At 44.7% G+C, this 17,894-nt stretch overlaps 1 protein-coding gene across 12 annotated transcripts in view; it reads left to right on the plus strand.

Moving 5' to 3' along the window:
- The window catches only part of LOC143793498 (uncharacterized), a 301,418-nt gene that overhangs the window by 268,259 nt on the left and 15,265 nt on the right, over positions 1–17,894 (plus strand). For 4 of the 12 annotated variants that reach the window (XM_077280519.1, XM_077280527.1, XM_077280520.1 and 1 more), the window contains 4 exons: positions 4,699–4,781; positions 4,856–4,934; positions 5,047–5,144; positions 5,267–5,384. The exons of 5 other annotated variants lie outside the window; for them this stretch is intronic. In XM_077280519.1, coding sequence (XP_077136634.1) covers positions 4,699–4,781; positions 4,856–4,934; positions 5,047–5,144; positions 5,267–5,384 — 378 coding nt within the window. The remainder of the gene's footprint in view (positions 1–4,698; positions 4,782–4,855; positions 4,935–5,046; positions 5,145–5,266; positions 5,385–17,894) is intronic. 3 more of the 12 variants (XM_077280528.1, XM_077280524.1, XM_077280530.1) reach the window with 1 other exon arrangement.

Genomic DNA, 17,894 nt, shown 5'->3' on the forward strand with positions numbered 1-17,894 from the left:
GGTTTGAAGGACAGGGCAAAATCGAGAGTTACCCCGAGGCAGCGGATTTCAGGTGCGGGAGAGAGCGTGATGCCGTTTACCGTAATAGATCAGGTAGGGAGGATACGCGAGATGGGGGAAAGATGATGAGTTCAAATTTGTCCACACTGAGTTTTAGGAATCGAGAGTTGAAGAAGGAGGATATGGCTGACAGATTCTCTAGGATTCTGGACAGAATAAAGGTGACTTCTGGGCCAGGCGACTTTATGAGTTGTCCTAGGCCAAGGGTATAGATGGAAAAAAAGTAGGAGCCCTAGGACAGAGCCTTGAGGGACACCAAAGAGAGAGGGTGGGGTGAGGAGGTAGTTTGGGAGTGAGAAACGCTAAATGTGCGGTCAGAAAGGTATGAGGCAATCCAGGACAGGGCAAGGTCTTTGATGCCAAGGGAAGAAAGAATCTGTAGCAGTAGGCAGTGGTCGACTGTGTCGAAGGCAGAGGGCAGGTCGAGAAGGAGGACGATGGAGAACTGTCTGTTAGCTTTGGCTGTGAGTACCGGTAAGTCATTAGTCATTTTGGTCAGAGCAGTTTCAGTGGAGTGGTGGGGGTGGAAGCCAGATTGGAGGTTGTCAAGGAAAGAGTTAGATGAGAGGTGGGAGGAAGGTTGAGGACACCTATGCTGATATTTAGTGTATAATTTAAACAATTGATTTTGATAATTGGTATGGGTGCCCATATTACTTTTCGGGTATTTATTCGTATCAGGATGTTTAGGTCTCATGCTTTCTATTGTCTCTGTCACTGTTGATTATTCCATGTATGTCAGGGAATCCAGTATCCCGGCCTTTTGTTATTTATTGAATCATTGATTTATTGCACTACTTTGTTAAATGTGTTTTAATATTTGTAATAAAAGTTATATATATTTTTATATTATTTTGATCATGTTTGCTACTTCAAGAGTCTCTATTGGTTATATGCTATTAAAATTGAAGAGGATCATTGTATTGTGCTATGAGGACCTGTTTTGGTTTTGTCGTCCTATAACAGATGATTTTTCTCCAGACTTGCTCTGGTTTTCTCTACATTTTCTCCGTCTGACAACAGCTTTCATTTCCCTGATTATTTCCTTCTGATCTGTGAGTCGCGGTTTCTCCGTTGTCGTCTCGTCTTCACCAGTCTTGAGTCTTCGTCCTCGGCGGCTTCTTTCAGAATCTTTCTCCTTCCTTAGAGCATCGGTCACATTTTGTCTGCAGATGTCCCATCCTTCTGTCTGTTCTCTCCTGTGAGTTCTTTCTATCATTAAGTCTGTCGTGGATTGTTACTCAGCAGAGTCGGGGTTAATTTACAGGTGATTTTTCACCTAATCCGCTGTCGCTCGTCCGTCCCTCAGAATCGGCTCAATGTCGTCATCAGTCGTGGTCGGCGTCCGGCTCCTCCCTCTTGGCTGACACTTGTGTCTCCTTCCTTGGTCTTCTCCTTCATTCTCTCTCTTCTTCTTTGTGACAAATCACTTTCTCCGTTCTGTGCACAAAGTCCTGGATAAATATCGGCACTGGACCGTCCCTCAGACCTTTAAACACGAGTGCTGTCCTGACATAAAGATGGGACGTGGTGGAGCCGATCACCCGTCAGTCTGACATGGAGGCTTTCCAGCCGTTCTCCGGCCTCCGCGTCTGTTCACCACTCGCTCTGCAGGTGTAGAAGCCAGAACTTTCCCGTACTGGAGAGAAGGTCGGATCACCGCACACTCCTCCCTATAGGTCAGGGGTCCCCAACCTGTAGCTCCAGAGCCTCCTGTGGCTCGCCGGCCTGTGATGTGAGTTCGCTGCTGTTCTGCCGGCTTACTGCTTTAGCACCAGATGTAGCTACACACTATTAAGAGTAGATGTCTAGATGATGACTGTTGGGGGTAGTGCTGAAGAGAAGATCTGAATGAGGGTAAGACAGGAAACCCTGGAGCTTGGCATACGGCCGTGGCTGTGATATCAGTGGAATAGCTTTGGCTGTCATTATACCGGTAATAGAGGGATCTCGGTGTCACTACTGTAAAGCCGCAGTGTACCTGTGTCTACCTCCGTGTGCAGCAGAGTGTGCCTACCACAGTAGACATGTGGTAAATGTTATTTAGGAACTATTTTGAGTGGAATAACAATCTGGGTTAACCCCTTCCCGACCTATGAAGTACCACCACGTTATATGCCAACTTCCTCACTTTGATGCGGGCTCGCCCACTGAGCCTGCAACTTTCCCGGCAGATTATGGCTGATCATCTTGTGCCTCTAAAAGCTGCAAGTGGAACTGAGCTCCACCAGCAACTATTAAACTGTCAAATTCCGCTGTAAATCTGACGGCTGTATGTAACCTGCGCTGGGAGGGAGTGCACGTCGCCCATGACGTGATCGGTGCCAATGGGTTGTCACGACTAATGGTTGTCTGCTGAAGACCCCTGTGCCTGTCATTACCATCCTCCTGTGAGATCCAGCCCATGGCCGGCGTTCATAGGTAATCGTGATTTTTACTATACGTAGCACAAGTGATCAGATGATCTCCCCTAAAGGGAGCTAATATATAAAGTAATTAGTGAAGAAAAAAGATTTTAAAAATCTGAAAAAAATAAAACACATGTTCAAATCACCCCCTGTCACATCACGTCCTCCTGGGAGATCTGGGGTTAGAAGATTACTACGTAGTATTAATCGCAGATCTTCCATTTAGCCTATGTTTATGTCCCATGGTAAATGGATTTTGTTTCTTTTGGTGCTGAAGAGGTTAACAACCCTTTTTATGCTGGTCAGAAACATACAGCTCCATTTCATCTGCTTCTGATCTGGTCATTACCTCTCCCTATAAAACCTTCTATACCTTCTCTTCCTTGCAAGTGAAAGATCTGCTTCTTAGCTCCTTGGAGACACTGTGCTGAATTGTAGATCGTTGTTGCTACTGGAGATTGTTGCTGTTTTTGAGTCTATACTTTCCTCATTATCCAATTCCCATTTGGTTGGTACATTCCTATCCTTCCCTTTATACCTCTCTACCTTTGGTGAGTGTTTGTATGTTTGTTGCTTTCTGTTACCACTGTCTCTTATGTGTTGATACACTAGCATTCTGTCCTGGGCCTCAGGGGGGAGGGAGAGGGGACAGCTTAGGGTATAACAGGAGAACAGTGCGGTCGGAGACCCAGGCCTCTCTACCTTCAAGAGTGCCCCGGGACAGGGACAGTTTCCTTACCGAATGACTGTCATAGTGTGACCCATTAAAAATAAAACAATTAGCAAATGTGTATTATTTATATATTTTTACCGCTGCACTTTTATAAGTCCAATCTATCAAAATAGAAAGTAAATGAAGCTGATTGGTAAACATCATAATGAGAAAAAAAATGAAATGCCAGAATTATAGTTTTCTGGCTGTCATAACATTGTAAGAAAATACAATAAGAGGCAATCAAAACATCTGTGAGATAGCAGGAACGCGGGATGCAGTGACGAGCAGGAGGCAGAACAAGAGTTAATGGGTTTATTACAAGGATTACTCCTCGCAGGGAGAGAAGGGGCTAAGGGGAAAGTAAAACTGTTTTTTGTGTCCGGGTTTGAACAAACAGTTATGAAACTGGTAAACTTATCAGTCTGATGGTTTCCGGGCTGTGGAAGCTTGAAATCCCACTGTGGGCCCCATAGGTGATGCGTAAAGTCTCTGGCCTGTCCTTGAAGGAAGGTGGAGCACTGTCTCCCAACGGAAATGGCATATCCTGGTTCTCTGAGGTGAGGTAACGGGTTACCGGGGCGATGGTCACTATGTGTAGCCTTCTCTGCCTCCACTGGAGGATGCCTCTGAACAACGCTGGTGCCGGGGATGTAATTACTCGGTTCTCGACGATTCGCCTGGTCAGATTTAGGCCGTACACTCACGGCCGGCAGCGGAACGGTGCGGGTCTGTTACTTGTACTGACCTGGAAAATCGTAGTGCCAGGTCTGTTTTACTGTATAGTGAACATGATCAATAAAAATTACCCCCAAAATTTTAATTGCATTTTATTTATTTTTTTGCAATTTCAACACACTTAGAATTGTCTTCCTACTTTCCAGTAAATCACATGATAAAATGAATGACGCCAACCAAAAATACAACTTGTCCCGTAAAAAACAAGCCCTCATACTGCTATGGGGACGGAAAAATAAAAAGTTATGGCTCTTGGGATACAGTGAAGAAAAAATGGAAAATTGCCATGGCGTGAAGGGGTTAAAGGGCATAAAATTTAAGTTTTGAAATTGTCAGTTTTTTTTGGTCAAAAGTTTCATAAATAAACACAAATGATATTAACCTAAATTTACCAGTAACGTAAAGTACAAAGTGTCACGAATAAAACAATCTCAGAATCACCGGGATTTATAGAAGCCCCAGAGTTATTACCTCATAAAGTGACGCTGGTCAGAATTGTAAAATTTACCTGGCCGGGAAGGTGAAAACAGACCGGGGCTGAAGGGGTTAATGGGATGTTTGTTCAGATGAATATGTATTATGGGGCTTTTCTGTGGAATCTGACCAGACAATCTCTCCTCGGCTCCCCGTGTGCATCAGTAAGCGCCCATGACCCCGGTGCCGGCTCTCTAGTTGTCCTTTCTGCACATTGATAGGCATTAATCGCTGTGTGCCCGGGGCTCCCCACAATACACCGAACATAAAATTACCGGTTCATGTATTCAGTCTGTGTGTCTACAGATGGATCCAGGAGGAGAAATCTCCGTCCTCTGTATCCCCAGGACTGTCCGGAGGAGAATCACAACATCCCGGAGGATCATCAGGTAGATGACACTGAAGCCCCCACAACATCTGACCGTGATGGGACCTGAGCTCATCTTACATTTTACTTTTTAAGGGTGAAGATCTGATTGATATTAAGGTTGAGGTTATACATGGAGGACAAAAGGCGATCGCAATATGGGCCGATCAGCAGGGTGAGGAGGGGATACCGTCATGTCTGTTCTGTGGTCATCTACTACTACTACTACTACTATCATCTCATCATCACATGACACAATCTATTCCATCACTATGTGTCTCCTACAGATGGATCCAGGAGGAGAAATCCACCAGAGAGATGTCCCCGTCCTCTGTATTCCCAGGACTGTCCGGAGGAGAATCACAACATCCCGGAGGATCATCAGGTAGACGGCGCTGAGCCCTGTACCGGATCTGTATATGGGGGGACATTTCTCATCGAGGTCATAGAGGTCACAGATTTTGGTGGTTTCTTGTATTGTGCTGATTGTTACATCTGATATATCAGGAGGAAGATCCGACTAAGAAAAAAGAGAAGGAAGAGCCAGAAGAAGAAGCGATGACGAGGGGGGATCAGCCGTGTGTGAGTGACGGGAAGGAGGAGATTCCGGAAGATGTTTCCACAGGTAATAATGACCGGCGGGTGTGTGATGATGATAATGATGATGACCGGTAACGTAATGTTCAGTCACCACACTCTCTTGATAGATGCTTGTGAAGACTATATTATACAGATGTAGATGCAGCGATAACACCATGAATAAGGAATTGGTGCAGGGATAGAGAAAATGGTGCGGCGACAAGAACATAACGTTTCGACCCTCATAGGGTCTTATTTATATAGTCGCTGTTGGCAAAGATCACTGAACAGTGTAAAGGATATCCTGCTTGCAAAAGGACACCTGAGTAGGTCCAGCGCAACTGCGCCTAGGCTGCAATGTGTGTAATAACGACCGACGTGTGAGGAGTCTCCACTTCAATGAAGCTGATGGGAAGAGTGCACAGACAGAAATCTCCTCCCATCAGCCCAAGGGTGTTGGTTCCTAGCTGCCCATGTAGAATGTAGGCATGTAGCCTGGGAGAGGCATGTTTGCTAAGTATTAAGTTAGGTACCCATCAGAGGGAGGTCACCCTGCCGTGGTTGATGGGCGCACATGAATTGGCCAATTTATGCTCTAAGAACCCTCATTTTTGTAAGTACATATAATTTAGCAATAAGGCAGTTCAAATCTCATGTATTCAGTGTTTGCATGTATTTTGGCCCTGACAGAGTGCTGCTGTGCTCCTTTTTTTTTTTTTAATGGAGTATAAAATTGGTGGGTGTGATCCCGCTGCACCACATACTGGGCTTACTCTGGAGGGGTGTGACTGGGTGTGACTAAGTGTCTACAGGTATTCACTAGAGCAGTGGTGGCAAACCTATGACGCATGCTAGAGGGGGCATGCAGAGCCCTCCAGATGAGCATGCGAGCCATCTCCTCAGCCCTAGCGCCACCTCCACTCTCCTCTGTATGAGTGCCCTCCCATCATGCCGCGCATGTGTGACAGGGATGGCACACAGGCTGAGGAAACGGGTCTTGTGCAGAGGAGAGTGGTGGTGGCACTAGTGCTTAGGAGTTGGCGCACATACACACAGGTAGGACTGTTATATATGAATAGACCGGAGCAGTGGAAGAACGGGCAGAGGTGAGTTTTGGTTTTTTTTTAATGTGGGGCCAATATACTGTATGGCACATCATGTTTGGCCATTATACTGTATAGAATACTATGTGCGGCCATTATACTATATGGAGAACTATGTGGGTCCATTAAACTGTATGGAGCACTATGTGGAACCATTATACTGCATGGAGCACTATGTGGGTCCACAAAACTATAGAGCACTATGTGGAAGCATTATACTGTATGGAGCACTATATGGGTCCACTAAACTGTATGCAGCACTATGTGGAGGCATTATACTGTATGGAGCACTATGTGGAGCCCATTGTACTATTTGTTGGAATATTTGGGGGCCATTTCACTCTATGGAGATCTATGTGGTACCCATTACACTGTATGGAGAATTATGTGGCAGCCATAGAGGACTGTGTCTGGCTCATTGCGCTGTATAGATGACTATGTCTGGCTCGTTACACTGTATAGAGGACTATGTGGCGCCCATTACACTGTATAGAGGACTATGTCTGGCTCATTACACTGTATAGAGGACTATGTGGCACCCATTACACTGTATAGAGGACTATGTGGCACCCATTACACTGTATAGAGGACTATGTGGCACCCATTACACTGTATAGAGGGCTATGTGGCACCCATTACACTGTATAGAGGACTATGTGGCACCCATTACACTGTATAGAGGACTATGTGGCACCCATTACACTGTATAGAGGACTATGTGGCACCCATTACACTGTATAGAGGACTATGTGGCACCCATTACACTGTATAGAGGACTATGTGGCACCCATTACACTGTATAGAGGACTATGTGGCACCCATTACACTGTATAGAGGACTATGTGGCACCCATTACACTGTATAGAGGACTATGTCTGGCTCAGTACACTGTATAGAGGACTATGTCTGGCTCATTACACTGTATGGAGGACTTTATTATCTGTTTTTTATTCAAGGTTTTTTATCCTTTGCCATTACATATTTATATCAGGCCATCTTTTTTTTTTTTTTTTACTGCTCTTACATAACATTATATTATTCCACTATATTTCCAAAACTTAATTGTTTTATTTGAAAAACATCCTCAATTGTAGACATTTTTTAACAAATATCAAGGTTGGCCTGTGACTTTGTCCAAGCTTTTGACAATGGGTTTTCTGATTTTGTAAAGCCAATGTCTTTCAGCTTCAGTCTGTTAAAAAACACAAAAACTTTCTTTATTCATTCACCCCTGGTCCCGTGCTGAGTCTTTTTTTTCTACAATAAACTTTTGTTTGGTTTTCCAAACATTTTTGTGTTGCCAAATTCTGACAGCCATAAGTGATATATTGTTACATGGTAACGGTATTTTTCATTGATACCTTATGTTATAAACTCCGGTAATTTGTTATTAAACCACAGCGGGGAGAACCTGGTAAGACAGGTAATCCCACAAATTTGTCTAACTCTTCCCCATAATTTATATATCGGGAATAGCGTTGAATAGATTTTCCCAAGTGCCCCCAGAGACCCATCTTCCAAGCACTGTACCGCAGGACATCTTGTCGTCGCCCTCTCTATTAGCTGTTGTACCATGCTGGAAGACTCCTCACGCTCCCAGCCCTTTAAGTGCTGGCAGTGAGCCGCCAGGAAGCATATTTCTGGGTTAGGCAAAGCCAAACCTCCTTCATCCGTAGGCCTCTGAAGCGTCTCCAACCTAATACGGGGATGCTGCTTCCCCCACACCAAACTCCTAAATAAGGAGTTAATCAGCTTAAATTTCCCACGTGGTATCCAAATAGGTGAGTAATGGAGAACATGCATTATCTTAGGCATGTGAATCATTTTAATAAGATTGACTCGGCCCGCCACTGACAAGTGCAGTTTAGACCAGGCCCCCGCTTTTACCTTAAGAACCCCCAACACAGGAGTCAAATTTTTATGCAAATAATCTGTAATCGGCATAGAGATCCATATCCCCAAATATTTGAATTGATCAGCCACTTTAAGTCTGCCTCCCTCCGCGACATCTCCCACCTCATCCCCTACGTCATCTACCTTAAACAGAGTTGATAAATTCCACTTTATCCTCTACCCCGACAAAGCACCAAATCTTTCGATAAGCTGAATAGCATTTCCCAATGGGACATGTGGATCGCTCAAGAACAGCAGTATATCATCCGCGTATAACACTATCTTTTCTTCAATTGACCCATACTTAAACCCAGATACTTCAGCAGATTGCCTAATCTTGGCGGCCAACGGCTCAACAGCCAAAGCGAACAGGAGAGGGGAGAGTGGACACCCCTGTCTCGTCCCTCTATGTAACCTAATCGTATGAGAAAACTCTCCATTCACCCTAACTCTAGCCAATGGTTGCGCATACAGCAGTTTGCCCCAGGACACAAGTTGTGGACCAAAACCCAAACAGTGTAACACCTGCCACAAATACCCCCATTCTACACTGTCGAAAGCTTTATGGGCGTCTAAGGATGCAATAACTCTCTGGCCACAGTTATCAGCACTCAGCTGTACATTCATAAAAAGCCTTCTTAAGTTAATTGCCATAGACCTGTCGGGCATAAAGCCGGACTGATCCGGATGTATTAATTTAGAGAGAACACCTGGCAGTCTGGTTGCCAACACCCCGACCAGCAGCTTGACATCCGTTGTAAGTAAAGAAATTGGGCGGTATGACTCAGGGTATCGTAAGTTTTTTTTATCCTCCTTCGGGATTACCACTATTATGGCTTCTCTCATGGAGGCTGGCAAAATTCCCCTACTCTTAGCCTCCTCCAAGACCACTCTTAATCTGGGCATCAACACTTCCTCCATATCTTTGTAAAGTTCGGTTGGTAGTCCATCTGCTCCTGACGCCTTACCCCTGCCATTGACCTTAATGCCCTACTCAATTCTTCATCCGTAATAGGTGCCTCCAAACTTTCCCTGTCATCGTCACTCAGCTTAGGCAACTCAAGTCCCCCTAAAAATGCCCCAGTGTCTCCCATCGATGCATCCACCTGTGAGGAGTACAAATCCGCATAGAAGTCCGTAAAGACCTCCAAGATCTCAGAAGTCTCCAGCACCTTTGCACCTTTTGCTGAAACCAATGAATGCACAAAGGATGTACTCCTCTGAGCAGAGGCCACCAGCGACAGCATATGACCCACCGCCTCCCCTCCTGATAAAAAGCTAGTCTCTGAAACTCTTTCTTTCTCTTCGCCCTCTCCAAAAGAATTTGATCCATGAGCTTCTTTTAACAGTTTCCCAGCCTCAGGGGTACCCAGAGCAATCATTTCATCCAGAGTAATAAACTTCATGAATTCTAGAAATCTGATCATTTCTTATTCCGTCTCAGAATTCTCAGTTTCTGGGTAAAATCTCTATTCAGTTAGGAAACATTGTTACTAGTGATGAGCGAATATACTCTACTCGAGATTTCCCGAGCATGCTCGAGTGTCCTCCGAGTATTGTTTAGTGCTCGGAGTTTTAGTTTTTATTGCCGCAGCTGAATGATTTACATCTGTTAGCCAGCATAAGTACATGTGGGGATTCCCTAGCAACCAGGCAACCCCCGCATGTACTTATGCTGGCTAACAGATGTAAATCATTCAGCTGTGGCAATGAAAACTAAATCTCCGAGCACTAAAAAATACTCGAAGGACCCCCGAGCATGCTCAAGGAAATCTCGAGTAACGAGTATATTCGCTCATCACTAATTGTTACTAGTGATGAGTGAGCACTAAAGTGCTCGTTACTCGAGTCGAGGAAATCGCAATGCTTGGGCGCTCGACCTGAGTAACGCGTATAATGGAAGTGAATGAGAAACTCAAGCATTTTTCTGGCGGACCCCCTGGAGTTCTGGAGGGGTCTAAAAATTGCTGCAAACCATGGAAACAGTGCTGGAAAGGCATGGGAACATCATGGGGTAGACTCCTGGAAGCATCTCTGACTCTCAGGTCGCTGCTGGGAACAATGTTGTCAGAGTATTACGCCACTTTTATGGCATGACAATAAGTCATACAAAACTGAAGATCATAGAATGGTAGAGTTGGAAGGGACCTCCTGGATCATCTGCTCAACCTCCTTCTCAATTCAGGATTTACTAAACCATCTCAGACAGATGTCTGTTCAGCCTCTGTTTGAAGACTTCCATTGAAGGGGACTCGCCACCTCTCGTGGCTGCCTGTTCTCATTGTTCACCCTCACTGTCAAAAAGTTTTTTTTCTAATATCTAATCTGTATCTTCTCCCATTCAGTTTCATCACATTCCTTCTCATGTTTCTATGTGAAAATGAGAATGGTGATCCCTTTACACTGTGACAGCCCTTCAGATATTTTAAGACCGCTATGAAGTCTCTTCTTAGCCTTCTTTTTTGCAAACTAAACATTCCCAGATCCTTTACCGTTCATTGTAGGACATACTCTGCAGTCCGCTCACCATCCTGGTCACTTTTCTATGAACTTGCTTCAGTTTTTCATTGTCTTTTTTTAAAATGTGGTGCCCAGAAATGGACACAGTATTCCGGATGAGTCCTAACCAAGGAGGAGTGGAGGGGGATAAATACTTCTCGCGATCTAGACTCTATGCTTCTCTTAATACATCCTAGAACTGTTTGCCTTTTTGGCTGCTGCATCACTGTTAGCTCTTGTGCAGGCTGTGATCTATTAGTATACCTCATTCTTTTTCACATGTGCTGTTGCTTAGTTCTGTTCCTCCTATTCTGTAGATGCAATTTTCGTTTTTCTTGGCCAGATGTAGACTCTTGCATTTCTCCCTGCTAAATACTATTCTATTAGGCTAGGTTCTCATTGCGTTTTAGTGTGCGCGCTAACGGACAGCGTTGCATGGCGAAATTAGCGCAGAGCAACGCATCCGTTAGCGCTCCCATTGCCAGCAATGATAACGCGCATTGCTAGCGCGTGCCATTTTCGGCACGTGCTAGCGATGTGCCGTTCTTTTGTGGCCCGAGGTCCGTTCCCCGCTCTGGCAGATCGGGGATCTGCGCTAGCGGGGACGTTTAATGCGACCCCGAAAAAGACATTGCGTTAGCGCAATCCGCTAGCGCTTAGCTGTAAACAGATTGCCCTAACGCAATCTGAACCTAGCCTAAGTCTATCTAGATCCTCCTGAATCCTTTCTCTGTCTACTCAAGTATTAGCTATCCCTCCTAGTTTTGCTTCATCTGCAAATTTTATTAGTTTACCTTCAGTTTCCTTAGCTAGATTATTTATTAAAATGTTGAAGAGCACTGGGCCCAGGACAGAGCCTTGTGGTACCCCACTTGAAACACGCTTCCAATTGGATGCACAGCCATTTATTACCACTCTTTTAGTACTGAGCCAGTTATGAATCCACCTAACCGTAGCCTTTCAATCCCATACTTGGACATTTTTTCAATAAGGATAGCATGAGATGCTTCATCAAATGCTTTGCTGAAGTCGAGATATACTATATCTACCACATTTCCCTGATCCACCCAGTCAGTGATTCCATCAAAGAAGGAAAATAGATTAGTCTGGCATGACTTGTTTCTCCAGGATTTTTCAAAGATTCTGGCTAGTAGTTCTGCAGTTTCCTCTGTAATCTCTTCAGTACCCTAGGATGTAATTAATATGGACCAGGAGATGTAAATTATGTGTTCCCTTCCCATCTCTTTGGTGGGCAGGACGGTGGCTCAGTGGATAACACTGCAGCGTTGCAGTGCTGGGGTCCTCGGTTCAAATCCCACTGAGGACCTCTGCAAGGAGTTTGTATGTTCCCCCGTGTTTGCGTGGGTTTCCTCTGGTACTCCGATTTCCTCCCACATTCAAAATAGATAGAGATTCTAGATTGTGAGCCCCATCGGGGACAGCGATGATAATGTGTTCAAACTGTAAAGCGCTGCGGAATATGTTAGCTTTATATAAAAATAAAAAGATTTGTTTATGGATAGTGTATATTTTTTTTAATTCCTTCAATGGCACCGTGAAGATCAGTTGATGTTGAAATTGCTTTCTTAGAGAACACAGATGCACAATATTAAGGCCAGGTTCACATTACGTTTTTGGCGTCCATTAGACGGACTAAGTTACACCGCGTCATAACGCCGTGTAACGTAGTCCGTTAACGCCGCCATTGAGTCCAATGTCGGACGCATCACTAGCGCACGCCCACAATGGGCGTGATCTAGCGGTGTGCCGTCATTGAGTGACAGACCCTGGGACGCGGGCTGCAGCTTTTCCGGGTCCGTCACTGCTAGCGCAGACAGAGCTAGCAGATGCTCTATCTGTGCTAGCGATGTGACACATCGTCACTTGCCGTAACAGTAGCCCGTTAACGCATGTGTTGAACGGGCTGCTGTTAACGCAATGTGAACCTGGCCTAATTTAAAAGTTTGGCTTCTCAACTTCATTTTTGACCCTTCACCCTTTTCAGCCTGTAAAAATCCTATAGCATTTTTTTATTTTTCTCTTGGTTTTGACATACCCCTCAAATCCTTTTTTGCTGCTTTTGATATCCCTTGCAAGCTTAACTTCATTACTGGCTTTAGCTCATCTAACTCTTGCCCTGCATTCCCTGCAGACAGCAGTATATTCTTCTTTAGATGTGCCCCCCTCTTTCCATTTGATATACATTTCTGTTTTACAAGTGATTAAGTTCTGTGTTCATCCATCCTGGTCTCTTTTAAATGCTTCCAATTCTTTCTTCTTTTTGGGGTTGTTACTAATTGTGCAGTGAGAATTTCATTTAGCAAAATCTCTCATCTGTCTTGGACATTTATGTCCTTTAGAACATCTGGCCATTGGACCTCTCCTTCCCTCTTTCCGAGTCCATTAAAATCTGCCTTTCTGAATTCTAACCTTAAATTCTGAGTCCTCGCTGGTCTTCCTCCTCTTGTAATCCAAAATTAGCATGATAGCATGATCGCTGCCTCCAAAATTCCCAGCCACCTTTACCTCTCAACCATTTCTTCCATGTTTCTAAGAGTTAGGTTGAAGTTTGCAGATCTTCTTGTTCTGTCTTTTTTCTTTTGAAAGATAGTTGCCAGGGAGGGAAGATAAGAATTTCTGGACCCATTCCCAACAAATATTTGGATAGTTAAAATCTCCCATGATCACTATGTCATACTTTTTTGAGAACTGAGACATCTGATGTGAAAAGAGTTCATCCATTGTCATGTCGGACGCTGTTCATACCAGGGCGTTTGACAGACAGCGGTAATTCCGCTTTTGTCCACTATGCGCTCAGTGGCGTCAGCTAGATTTTGTCTAGCTGGTCCGGGGTTAATTTAGCTGGTGCTCGGATTGGAAGCTGGGCCAAGCCCATTGCCTTTAAATAGTTCTTCTGAACATTGGGCGTCGCCGATTATAGCTTCTGTCTAGTGCTTGGTTATCTCAGTCTGGAGTGGTGAGCTAGGAGTTGGAGTATCGTATCTGGTGGTGTATTTCCCTTTGTCTTATTTACTCCTTCCTATATTTGTATTTGTTTTGCCCTGCACATTTATAGTGTATTCCGGAGTGACTGCGGCTTGGTTCATATTTTCAGTTATCCTTGTCTGTGCCAACTGTGGGTATTGGTGTATTATCTCTTCACTGGGTGGTGGGTGGTGGTTTCAGCCTAGGGTTGAAACAGGAGATAGGGTGAGGGCGGCGGCCTAGACATGCATACCATCAGTGTAAACTCTAGGAGAGGGTCAGTCAGGATTTCCCTAGTCTGAGGGAAATTGCAGGGGCCCGGGTTATTAGCTCTTGCCCACCTAGGCTTCCTGTGACATCCATATCTTCAGTCTGTCCAGGTGGCCTATAGTAAACACCTACAATAGTGTCCTTTCTGTTCTTCTCTCCTTGAATTCCTTCCCAAACAGTTTCTACAGAGCTACCAGTCTCTAAAGCTTTGATTTCTGTGGTGATATATATGTTTTTCTAACGTACAATGTAACACCTCCTCTTTTCTTGTTAATCCTGTTTCTAATAAATAAATTGTATCATTCAAGGCTTGTATTCCAAGCATGTGTATCATGGACAGGAGATTGGCGTGTATGCAGAACAGGGCAAGAAGCAGTGGTGTCACCCGCAGACACTGTTTCTGGACCCTGGCTGTTGTGAATTAGACTTTTTTGGCTCCCTCTTGTGGTCACTAGTGATATGACTCTGGGATTGTCTTTCCTCAGTTTGGCACCCACCTGGGTCGTTAGTCCAGGGTTGTTGCTATATAAACTTCCTGGTTTCTCAGTCCAGTGCCTGGCATCGTTGTAATCAGTTCCTTTCTGTTTGCTCCTGTCTGCTGGTCTTGGATCTTGCAAAATTAAGCTAAGTCCTGCTTCCTTGTTTTTTGGTTATTTGCTTTGCTCTTATTTTTTGTCCAGCTTGTACTAAATGTGATTCCTGATTTTGCTGGAAGCTCTAGGGGGCTGGTGTCCTCCCCCGGGCCGTTAGACGGTTCGGGGGTTCTTGAATATCCAGCGTGGAAATTTTGATAGGGTTTTTGCTGACCATATAAGTCATCTTACTATATTCTGCTATTAGTCAGTGGGCCTCTCTTTGCTAAATATCTAGTTCATTCTTACGTTTGTCTTTTCTCCTTACCTCACCGTTATTATTTGTTGGGGGCTTGTATCCAACTTTTGGGGTCTTTTCTCTGGAGGCAAGAAAGGTCTATCTTTTCCCTTCTAGGGTTAGTTAGTTCTCCGGCTGGCGCGAGACGTCTAGAACCAACGTAGGCACGTTCCCCGGCTGCTGCTATTTGTGGTGCTAGGATTAGATATATGGTCAGCCCAGTTACCACTGCCCTATGAGCTGGTTTTTTGTGTTTGCAGACTTGGTATGATTTTTGAGACCCTCTGCCATTGGGGTCATAACACCTGGCGTTCTGCCCAAGTAGTTGGGTGCTTTGCATGCATGTGCCTAAGTATACTGGTGGTGGTCAGACTGGTAGTTGTGCTGTCCCTGCTGATGTTGGCATGGCAGATGGTGCAAATGGCCTTTTTTGGGTTAACTGAACTGTTAACAAAAGCGGCAGACTCGCAAACACCTAACTTTGGCTTGGCAACTTCACCTTTGTTGGTGCTCTGGGGATCACTTGCCCACCTTCAGTCATTGGCCACCCTCCTGCCTCTTCCTGCCTGTTGTGGTGCTGTGGATCCCTTCCCCTATGCGTTACTGTCCACTGATTTTCCCATTTTGGTCAGTGACTTCATCATCCACCACTTCATCTTCTACTTCAGCACCCTGGTTCTCCTCCTGACTTAGGTAACAACACCACTTGTTTGCAGTTATGTCTCATCATCATCCACCTCTTGTGACAGTAGCTGCATTTTCCCACCATCGCTTTCTTTTATCCGTGGCTGCTGAAATGTTTGAGCATCACTACATGTCCTGCTTGAAACGGGCAGGGTGAGAGGCCAGAATCTATAAATTTAAATGTGAACAGCTCTTTAAGGCTACGTTCACATTTGCGGCCAGCGCCGCAGCGTCGGGCGCTGCAGCGGCGCCGCATGCGTCATGCGCCCCTATATTTAACATGGGGGCGCATGGACATGCGGCGCACTTGCGTTTTGCGCCGCATGCGTCGCTGCGGCGCCCGCGTCGGGGCGCAGAGGACGCAGCAAGTTGCATTTTTGCTGCGTCCAAATTCAATGAAAAAAACGACGCATGCGGCGCAAAACGCAGCGTTGTGCATGCGTTTTGCTGCGTTTTTGTTTGCGTTGTGCGCTGCGGCGCCGACGCTGCGGCGCACAACGCAAATGTGAACGTAGCCTTAAGTATCCATGTTGTGGGATCACTTGTCTCCGGGGACTCAGCATGGTGGGAGGAAGGAGGATCAGGGTGAGGATTATGTGGTCCAGAATCATGGCTACTGGGACTGGAAGCTTTTTCTGCTATCCATCTAACAACCTTTTCACACTGGTCTGGTTTCAAGAGTATTGTCCCACAGCCTTCTACAAAGTGGGACAGGAAACTAAATCGACATGATGTGTGTTTGTTGTGCTCCTGCAGCAGGTACAGTTTCACCTTGCCCATGCCACGGCCTCCGCACTCACCACTTTGTTCACTTCCCTGTCGCTTACCACGAACCTTGCACATTTTAAGTTACGTCTGATATATCCCTGTTTAGAAAACATTTCAGACAGTATTACAATGCTAGGAAAATGTGCCTGCTTCAGATGGACTTATAAGACTGCAGTATTAATATAGCAATGCAAGGTCTTTCTTTTTTGTACTATTGCAGTATCAATATAGTAATACAATTGTTTGTTAAAAAAAAAATCATTACTATATTGATACTGCAGTCTTACGTCTATCTGAAGCGGGAACATTTTGCCAGCATTATAATGCTGTAATATTTTTCTGCAGTGACATTTTATACAGCAGTTATCATGCTGTACTTGGACCTCAACACCCCACCACCACCTGAAAAAAGGAAATTGTTAAAAAAAAAATGTTTTTAACAATTTCCTTTTTGGGGTTTTGAGGCCGAACCGTAGCATGATAAATGCCATATAAGATGTCACTGCTCAAACCAAGTTGCAGTATTACAATGCCAACAAAATTTGCCCAATTGACATGGACGCATGAGACAGCAGTATAAATACAGCAATGCGATTTTTTTTTTTTTTTTTTTTTAAACAATGTCTTTTGTGGTGGGTTTTGAGACCCTACTGTAACACACTAAATGCTGTATGAAATTTCACTGTTCAAAAAAAATTCTGTTAGAAAGCAAGGCAAATTTGCACACCTGAGATGGACGTATAAGACTGCAGCATAAATATGGCGATGCTATTGAAATCCAACCAAGTCTGGCTGTAGCTTTTGATGCACAAGTGCAGTATAAATGGTGTATTATATTTCCCTGCTTAGAACAATTTGCAGAATTAAGAACAAAAATAATATTATTAGCGCTGATAAGGGCTTCTGGTATCAGTTGCAGCATAAAGGACATACAATTCCCCCTAACCTGTCCTACACAATCCCTTCAGCACAATCTCTCCCTAAGTGCTGCTAACAGCAGTATTACTTTTATTATTAGCCCTAAGAAGGGAGGTTGTTGGACTTCACAGAAATATAAATGTGGTTGAATCTCTGGCTAAGGCCGGGGACACACTGGTGCGAGATACGGCAGAGTCTCGCTGGTTAAAAGCAAGCTGTGGCACCTGCACTCCGGAGCGGAGCGTGCAGCTGCATAGCAATACATGGAGCTGCATGCTCCGCTCCGGAGTGCCAGTGCCACTGCTTGCTTTTTACCAGCGAGACTCGGCCGTATCTCGCACCAGTGTGTCCCCGGCCTTATGCACAGCTACAATTCTTTCACTAAAAGATAGAAAAACCCAAACTTAAAAATGTGCCTGAAATTGTAACACTGGTTGATTAAAAATGTTAACTTTATTCAATACAAAATATAAAAAACATATAGTAAAATCCCAAAGTACAGACACAAGGACAAATAGGTGACTGAGCCACTGTAGAAATCCCAATAGCAAAAACAGTACCACTCA

This window comes from Ranitomeya variabilis, chromosome 1 (genome assembly GCF_051348905.1).
Source record: "Ranitomeya variabilis isolate aRanVar5 chromosome 1, aRanVar5.hap1, whole genome shotgun sequence".
Taxonomy (NCBI): Eukaryota; Metazoa; Chordata; class Amphibia; order Anura; family Dendrobatidae; genus Ranitomeya; species Ranitomeya variabilis.